General features: G+C 46.4%; 1 protein-coding gene across 1 annotated transcript in view; it reads right to left on the bottom strand.

The window, feature by feature from the left end:
* Positions 1 to 289: 289 nt before the first annotated feature.
* Positions 290 to 9,719, bottom strand: part of MXRA5 (matrix remodeling associated 5) — a 37,736-nt gene continuing 28,306 nt past the window's right edge. Inside the window, exons 6-7 of the mRNA XM_032267773.1 lie at positions 6,980 to 7,880; positions 290 to 3,345 (exon numbers count right to left, since the gene is read on the bottom strand). Coding sequence (XP_032123664.1) covers positions 1,437 to 3,345; positions 6,980 to 7,880 — 2,810 coding nt within the window. The 3' untranslated portion in view covers positions 290 to 1,436. The remainder of the gene's footprint in view (positions 3,346 to 6,979; positions 7,881 to 9,719) is intronic.

Here is a 9,719-nt window from a genome sequence, read left to right as displayed (position 1 = left end):
AGAATCCTGAAGGATTTCCTACAGCAACGCTTCTCAGTCCCCAGACTGTCTTGCTGCATACTGAAATTGTCACTACATGCAGGTGACACTCGAACCCTGCCTTCCTGCCTGCCAAATCTGTCATCAGAAGCATCGCCTTTGACTCAGTTTCCTTGCCTGTTAAAAATGTGTAGAGCAGAGAATCATTGAGAGAAGGTCAATGAAAGTAGTTTTTTCAACCGCTCTTATGGAAACCCGAATTCATGTGACCCTCTTTTGTCCTTGAAAATAGCATTGTCATCACTGCACAGTTTTTGGGAGGATATTATTTTATTATCAAATGTACAGTATATTGACCTTAAAAATACAGTAAAGCAGTCATGGAAATAACGGGTCTTGTATTATTCATAGGCACAAACTGACCTATGGCCAGGGAAGCAGCAGCCACCCTAGACCGGATGGTCAGTTCAGATACTGCAGAGAAGTTTCTGGGCTTTTGGGGGAAGACTCTAAATTCAATTCTGTAAAGTTATGATGCAGTTTTCTCCTTCCCCTCCTCTAACCTCCTCTGAGCGCAGCTTTCAACAAAAACTTTGCATACAAGGAAATCTGTCAGTCTTCCCCACTGCAGAGTTCCTGGAGAAATTAATATAACAGTGGTTACTGAATTGAAGGAGGTTGAAGAGGAATTTTTTAAAATTATATTTCCATATCTGCTATAATGTATCCAAGTCTTGTAAAGACCAATAATTTATTAATTTTAATGAGACAGAAAGTATTTCTCCTTCTAGTCTCATCGTCTGATTTGAAAGAAAAAATTCTATATATAAAACACTATATAAAAAGTGAGTTCGAGGAAGAAATAAGGTTAAGGGTTTTTTTATATAAAATGGTAGCTGTATGAATGTAATTCTGAATTTAAAAATACACATATCAATCACTCTGGTTCTAAATCCTTATCGGGCAAGCTGGAGTTTTGAAGTGACAGAGGCAATAACTGAAACATGACTTGTCAATATGGAACAAAGTCTATCGGGTAAAAACTGCAGCAGGTTAACTAGGTGATACGTCTTCAACGGGCAGTGAGGCATTGTTCATGTCTATGGTTTATTTTTGGCAACTGTTCCTTAGATATCCTGTGGATGCTTATGAAGGCAGTCGAGTGGCATTTGCAGAAAAAGAAAAATTGCAGTCAGAGCTCAGATACCCCGAATGAAGCTTCTGGCATGATGTAAACACAAAAGAAAGTTCCCAGCAAGGCTGACTCCTCCTTCTCGTGTCTGTATTGCTTCCTTTTCCCAACAATCTTAGATCAAGATCAGCCTCAAGTTGAAAACCCCCCAGGGGCTACCATGCACTGTGACACAATATTTAAGAGCTCCGATTTCCCAGCCTGGCTTCCCTTACCAACCCTGCTTTGTTGTCAGTTCCTAAGCAATTTTTCTGGAATCCACATTTCAGAAGACATGGATATAAGTTGTTTTTGAGTCACTGCCAAGAATGTTTTTTGCCGTGCACTTATAGAAGCCAGCATCTCTCTGTGTGGCATGCTGGATGGTCAGTGATCCCTGGGAGTGAAGAAATCTGTTTCCATACAGACGAGCCTGCACCCCTGCCTTCAGATGCGACTTATCCGGTAACTCCCACATGATGTCAGCTTTGGGAATCCCCATAGCCATGCAGTTCAGTTTCACAGTGCTGCCAGGCCGGGTGTAGATGACCGGAGTGGGCTCACTGGTGATCCGGGGAGGATAGGCGATCACAATCACTGGGATGCTGGTGACCGAAGGCCCGTACTCTGTCTCCACTCTGCATACATAGGTACCCCTGTCAAACACGGAGGCCTCACGGACTGTGAGGGTGCCGTTGTCCAGAAGAGAAAAGCGTCCCAGGGCTTGGGGGCTCTCCAGATGCAGGCCGCTGGGGAGCGTCCAGGAGAAACGTCCCTGTCGAGCCCCGGGAGGGGTGCAGTGGAGCTTCAGCGTCTCACCGTTGATGATGCTGACCAGGTTATGATACTGCTTGTTTGCTTCTGGCTTCAGCCCCACCTTCAGGGAGACTAGCCTCTCCGTGTGACCAGCAGCATTGCGGGCCACGCAGCGGTAAGCCCCGGCGTCCACCGAGGAGAGACTGCTAATGTGTAGCATGCCGTCAGCCTTGTGGTAGAAGCGCTGCAGCTGCTGTCCACTCTGCAGATCGGTGCCATTGGGAAGTACCCACACCAGGCTGGGTGTCGGGGTCCCCGCGGCCGAGCAGTTGAGGCTGATGGTGTGGCCCGCCATGGCCGTGATCTTCTCGCTGATCGGGTCGTGGAAGATGGGTTTCTCCATAGGCTCCAGGACGGTGAGCTGCACAATCAACTTGGCCTCCCCGCCCTCGTTGCGGGCCATGCATACCACCTGGACGGAGTCACTCTTCCTCAGACTCCTGATGTCCAGGGAGCCATTACCATGGACAGTGACCCGGTTTCCATAGTATGGGGCCGGCAGAACCACGCCCTCAGGAAAAGCCCATAACACCCTGGGGGTGGGGATGCCTTCAGCTCTGCAGTCAATCAGTTTCCGACTGCCCCCGGCTGCTATCTCCCGCACCGTGGTTATGGGGTTGGGGTTACCGTTGATCTTGGGTGGCTGGACGTTGACGTGAATCCATACCGTCTTCCTATCCTCTCCACCACTGTTCCTGACCAGGCAGGTGTAGTTGCCGCTGTCGGAGCGCTGCGCTTTCTGAATAAGAAGAGTGCCGTCTTGGTATATCTGATACTTCTCAGAGGAAGTGGGGATAACCCTGTTCGTGGGGGACAACCAAGTCACCTTGGGCATGGGTTCTCCTTTGGCCTCACAGGCTACAGTGACCACGTCTCCATAGGGCACCTGGACCACCAAGTAAGTCTTGTTCCGGATGGCGGCGGGCGCCGTCACCACCTTGACTCTGACTCTCATCTCGTCCTTCCCAACCTGATTTTCAGCAAAGCAGGTGTAGTCTCCTTCCTCCCTCATCCCCACTTCGTTGAAGTAGAGTGTCCCATTGTTGAAGACGACATAGCGCTTGGTGCGCCCGCCGCTGTCATCTGACTGCATTAAGGAGTTCACCAGACTCCCATCCGGGAGGCTCCAGGAGATCTCGGGATTGGGAAGCCCGGTGGCCACACAGTCCACTTTCAGGTCACCCCCGTAGAAGACTTTGTGGTCGTTCTCCTCCTTGTGCTCAATCTTGGCCGCTGTCATTACCACATTCACCTTGAGCACCACGTAGTCGTCACCAACCTTATTCCGAGCTACGCACAGGTAATCTCCGGCATCTTTGTCCGTCACTGATTTCACCACCAGGGTCCCGTTGGCAAACGCCTTGATTCTGCTATCAAAACTACAGAAAAAAAGAAAAAGGAGTAAGATGTCAGTTTCCCAAATGCTCTACCGTGGCATTAGGTCACTGGAATAACACAAAAATAGTGGTCCTGTGATGCTTCGGCCCAGGTGGCTGCTATTGCAAAATGCCCAGTGGTTTTTGCAGCCTGGGTAAGATTGTGGAAAGTGATTGACTGCAAATAAGAGCTCCCTGTTGAATCTGATGTTAGGCTAGCCTGGCCATGGGTTCAAGGACATGAAATGCAGTCAAAGACGTCAGTCTTATTCTTGCAAGTGTGTGTGGATGAAGTAGTTGGATGGTGGTCATTACAGAGCTTATTGTAACAACAAAATCAGATAAAACACTACAGTCATGGAGATGGAGATGGTGAATCTGAGTCAACCTTATAAAGATATTTAAGTTCTTCCTGGAGAAAATGCTTTAGACACTGTTTCCACCCTTGGCAATTTTTTTTAAAGCTGTTGTATCCCAGTTTCGGGCAAGAGTCAGAAAAGCAACTCTAATATAGGTCATGTAATTGTGGTTATACCAAGAGTTTCAAAGCTAAACATGGGCTCTTCAGAAGTTAGCACTATTGGTGTAACAGGTTTTCTAGAGTTTGTAATTAGAGATGAATAACACTCACTAGCTAAGACCCCAAGACTGGTGTGTCACTCTTCCCCATGAAGTCCAAGCACTGCTGAGTTAATAATTACAAAAGGGTTTAAGTTTAAAGGAGGCAACCTAGAAAGGATGATAGGAAAATCTTCATTATGTATGTGAGAGTTTTACAAATACTGCAGTATCCTTTAGTTATTCAGAACTAATATGTTGAATAATCCAGTGAAAAGATTGAGAAGGTTCTGACTTTTAAAATTGTCCCTATTGAATTCTCAATTGCACATATGTTGTATTTTTAAATAGTCCCAACATGTAGGCAGGGCAGAGCCCGCTCTTTGACAAAACGCACATGGTTTGTTCAATTACTCTTTACTAAGAATATAGTCAGAATTTACTAAGAATGAGGTGACAGAAATAATAGTTTATAATTTGTTTAGGATTTATATGGAGCTATTAATAGAACGACTCAAAAATCCTACTGGAACTGCATTCTTGTACTGTTATCCATTCAAAATCGCCTCCACCATGCCAAAGTCAATGGAAAACAGTTCTGTAAGTGGCAGCACATCTGCTAGGCTGGAAGGCACTCCCGGGTAGATTGGGTGCATGGTTCTTCTGGATTGATTGTACAAGCTCTTCAGGGTACCACCCAGCCATTTAAAGTATAAAATACAGGCAGGGGAAAGGCATCTCAGCCCTTTTCCTGAATTCAAAGAATCCTGGAAGGCCAGACACAACTGTGCAGAAGAAACCCTTGAACACTGATTTTACTCCCACCCTGGAGAGCGACCCACCATAAGAGGCTTTCCTGCTTGAGCTGCTGAATGCTGAAGACAACCTCATTTTTTGTATCTAGTCAGGGTTTCTCAACCTTGGCACTAGGGACATTTGGGGCTAGATGATTCTCTGTGATGGGGCCATCCTGTGAACTGTAGGTTGTTGAGCAGTGTCCCAGGGCTCCACCCACCAGATGCCAGTAGCACCCATCCCATTTATAACAACCAAAAAATGTTGCCAGACATAGCCAAGTGTCTCCCGGGGATAAAATCTCCCTGGTTGCAAACAACTACCATAGATAGATAGATAGAACAATCGATAGATAGAAATGGATGGATGGATAGATGGATGGATGGGTGAATAGACAGATACATAAGAGATAAGAATGGATGGATGGATAGGTTAGGTAGATAGAAATAGATGGATGGATAGGTAGGTATATGGATAGATAGATCAAAGTGTTCATACTAAGATAGGGTTTCTTGGCCTCAGCACTATAGACATTTAAGGCAAGATGAATGCTTATCTGTGGTGGGGTTTCCTGTGCACTGTAGGGTGTTGAGCAGCATCCTTTGGCTGCACCCAGCAGATACCAGAAGCACACCCTCTACCACAGAATCATGATGACCAAAAATGTCTCCGAACATCCTCAAGTGTCCCTCGGGGAGTAAGAAACACTTGACTGGTTGCAAACCACAGCCACAGAAGATGAATGGATGGATAGATAGATAGATTATAGATTAGATAGATAGATAGATTATAGATTAGATAGATAGATAGACAGATGAAACAGGTAGATGGATGATGGATGGCTAGATAATAGATAGATAGAAAGATAGATAGATAGATAGATAGGCTCTTTCATGCTAACACATGGTTATTTGACCTCAGCACTATTGACATTTAAGGTAAGATGGATGATTCTCTGTGATGGGCCATCCTGTGCACTGCAGGGTGTTCAGCACAGTCCCTGGGCTCCACCCACCTGACACCAGAAGCACCCACTGCCCCATTTGTGCTAATCAAAGATGTATTCAGATATTGCCAAGGGTCGTCCAGGGGCAAAATCACCTGAGTTGAATAGCACTGCCATAAACCTATATATCTGGGAACTGATGGCACTTGATTAGAAGGCGGCTTTCTTCATAGCCCAAGTACATTTTGATCATTTCAAGTGCACTATATTGGTGTGGCAATGATGCTTTTAAAACAATGTATACACTTCGACTGTATCAATAATGCCATATTAAAATAAAGCCTAACATATCTATGTGTTTTGTTGAAATCAATAATGGAAATAGAAGCAAGCCCAATTGCTTGTCCTAACATTATAGTTAAACATATAATCATTAAATCAGAAGTTTCTTGGTTGGTTTATTGTTTTTTCCTTTTTTTTTTTTTTTGAATGGGGCAAGAGAGGAGAAAATTAAGTATTTGTTAAGAAGTTAAGTATTTCTTCTGGATCCAGTTTAGAGAGACAAAATTTCATTGCATAAAAATCACACACGGGGCCAGGCACGGTGGTTCAAGCCTGTCATCACAGCACTTTGGAAGGTCAGGGCAGAAGGATTGCTTGAGGTTAAGTGTTTGAGATCATCCGTGGCAACACAGCAGATCCCATCTCTACAAAAAGTAAATAATAATAATAATAATAACAACAAGCTGTGCCTCATGGTGCACACCTGTAGCCCCAGCTACTCAGGAGGCTGAGGCTGGAGGATCACTTGAGCCCAGGAGTTTGAGACCGCAGTGAGCTATGATCACACCATTGCACTGCAGCCTGGGTGAGAGAGTGACACCCTGTCTCAAATTAATTAATTAATTAATTATTATTATTATTATTTGAGGTGGAGCATCACTCTATCATCCAGGCTGGAGTGCAGTGATATGATCTTGGCTCATTGCAACCTCCACCTCCCGGGTTCAATCAATTCTCCTAGCCTCAGCCTCCCGAGTAGCTGGGACTATAGACGCCCACCACCATGCCCCACAAATTTTTGTATTTTTATTAGAGACAGGGTTTGACCATGCTGGCCAGGCTGGTCTCGAACTCCTGGCCTCAACTGACGTGCAGGTCTCAGTCGCCCAAAGTGCTAGGATTACAGGCGTGAGCCACCATGCCCTGTTATTTGATGTCATTTAATTTTACCGCACTCAGGGAGCAATGCGTGTGCATACTCATCCAGAACAAGGAGTCCTATTCGTTGGGGCCACCCGCCCGGTGATTTACAACAAGCCACGCAGAGCTGCTTACCTGAAGAGCGCGTCGATCATCCTCTTGGAAGGCAGCCTCCAGAGGATGCGCGGCCATGGGTCCCCCGAGGCGCTGCAGTCCAGCTTCAGGGTCCCTCCGTACCCGACGTCCGTCCTCCGCGGGGAGGTGCCCGTGATGCGCGCGTTGGCCGCTGCGCGCTGCACGTTCAGCTGCACAGTCCTGCGCGCGGAGCCTACCATGTTGGCGGCCACGCACTCATAGCGCCCGCTGTCCTTGGGCGCTAGGTTGCGGATGTAGAGCGTCCCGTTGGGGAAAACGAACAAGTTCCCGTGGAGGAATTGCGAGGGGCGGATCTGGGTACCGTCCCCGAGCACCCAGCGCACGCTGGGCAGGGGCGCAGCCTTGGCAGTGCAGTGAATGTGAATGCTGAGCCCCGGAGGCAGCGAGATGTTCTCTAGCTTCTCCTGGTGGATAACGGGAGGCAGTGCCGCCACGTGCAGGCGGATGGCCAGGCTGTCCGCCCCGGCTGCGTTGCTGGCCACGCACTTATAGACGCCTCTGTCTGAGAAGGATGCCTCCTTGATGGAAAGGGTCCGGTTTTCATGCAGGGTGATGCGGCCCTCCACGGGGGAAACAGTATGCCACACCCTCCTGTCAGGGAAGATCCAGGAAATTTGGGGAGCGGGGGTCCCTTTGGCCAGACACTCCATTGCAATGGTGTCTCCCAGGTAGACGGTGACGTCTTGGTAGTGAGAGGCTAGGATTTGCGGCTGCTGCACGGTGACCGAGAGCAGGACCACCATCCTGTCCAGGCCATGCAGGTTGCTGGCAGTGCACATATACTGGCCTCGATCTTGCACTTGAACCTTCCGTATCACTAAGGTACCGTTCTTGAGAACCTCAAAGCGTTGTACCCTGGTATTCGGAGTCATAAGAGCTCCTGGAAAAAATGAACACAGTCACCTTTGGCATAAACTGTGCCCTTTTGATAATGCCCAAACAAGCACTTTTAGTTAATTAAGCTAATTCTCCACCTTATCACCCAAGCAGCAAAAGCAAATGCAGAAGGTAGAATGTTTTCATGTTTTTAAGTTTTTTTTTTATGTTTATTTTCTTTGTTAGAGACAGGGTCTTGCTCTGTCTCCCGGGCAGGGGTGAAGTGGTGCAATCATAGCTCACTGCAGTCTCAACCTCTTAGACTCAGCCCTCTAAGTACCTGGGACTACAGGTGGAGGCCACCACTCCTGGATAATTTAAATCGTCTGTGTGTGCGTGTGGTGTGTGTGTAGAGACAAGGCCTTGCTTTGTTGCCCAGGCTGGTCTTGAACTCCTGGCCTCAAGTGATTCTCTTGTTTTTGCTACCCAGAGTTCTGGGATTACAGGTGTGAGCCACCACACCTAGCCTGTTTTGGTCCTAACCATTAAAGAAATGTGAAACTGAGATACCACCTCATGCCTACTGGAATGGCTATTATCAAAAAGACGAAAAACAACAGACACTGGTGAACATGTGGAGAAAAGGGATCCCTTGTACACTGTTGGTGGGAACATAAATTGGTACAGCCACTATGGAAAACAGTATGGAGGTTCCTCATAAAACTAAAAATAGAGCTGCCCTGTGGTCTAGCAATCCAACTACTGGTTATGTATCCAAAGGAAATGACGTTAGTATGTTAACAAGACATCTGCACTTCCGTGTTTATCACAACAGCCAAAATATGGAATTAACCTAAGTGTCCATCAGTGAATGAATGGATAAAGAAAATGTGGTACATACATATGCACAATGAAATACCATTCTGTCTTTTTTTTTTAACCAAAGAAAAGGAAATTCTGTCATGTGCCACAACATAAATGAACCTGGAGGACATTAGGTTACGTGAAATAAACCAGGCACGGAAAGACAAATACCGCATGATCTCACTTATATGTGCAATGCATGAAAGTTGGACTCATAGAAGCAGAAGCAGATAGTGGATCGGTGGTTACCAAGGGCTGGAGGTGGGAGAAAAGGGAAGATATTAATTAAGGACTATAAAGTTCAGCTAGGAGAAATATGCTCAGGTGATATTATACTCATGGCAGCCACAGTTAATAATGATTTAGCTTATACTGGAAAATTGTTGAAAGTAGATTTCGTGTTGTCATCACACACATGAAGTAAGTATGCTATTAAAAAAAAAAGGATGGAGAAAAATAATGCTTTGTTTCTCTTTTTCATTTTTATAATAGCCCCAGAAGCCGGGCCATCTTCAGGCAAAGGATGGCAAATGTATATAATATAAAAAATATATAAAATCCTCGTGCATTTTATACAGAATTCTGGGAGCAGGCATGAGTCCCAGTCACTTCCAAGGTGAGCTACGATGCCTCAAGCTCAATTACTAGAGACACAGCCTCTCCCTTATTTATTTATGCTTATGCTGTTCTCCCGAATTCCTTGGGCTAGCTGGTTGCATTGACATCCCAGGCTTGCAGTGGCCAGCTACCCCTGCCCAGAGAGGTCCTTGAGTCCACAAGAAAGGTAAATTAATCCCAGAACCTTGGGAGGCCAAGGCAGGGGGATTACTTGAGCCCAGGAGTTCCAGACCAGCCTAAGCAACATGGCTAAACTTTGTTTCTACTGGAAAAAAAAAAAAGCTGGGCGTGGTGGCATGTGCCTTTGATTCCAGTTACTTGGGAGGCTGAGGTGGGAGGATCACTTAAGCCTGGGATACAACAGATCATCCCACTGCACTCCTGCTTGGGCAACAGAGTAAGGCTCTATTTCAAAAAAAGA

The sequence above is a fragment of the Sapajus apella genome, unplaced genomic scaffold (assembly GCF_009761245.1).
Source record: "Sapajus apella isolate SASKATOON/1434 unplaced genomic scaffold, GSC_monkey_1.0 scaffold172, whole genome shotgun sequence".
Lineage (NCBI taxonomy): Eukaryota > Metazoa > Chordata > Mammalia > Primates > Cebidae > Sapajus > Sapajus apella.
Note: the sequence above shows the minus strand (reverse complement) of the source record. Positions and strands in the feature narration are given on the sequence as shown.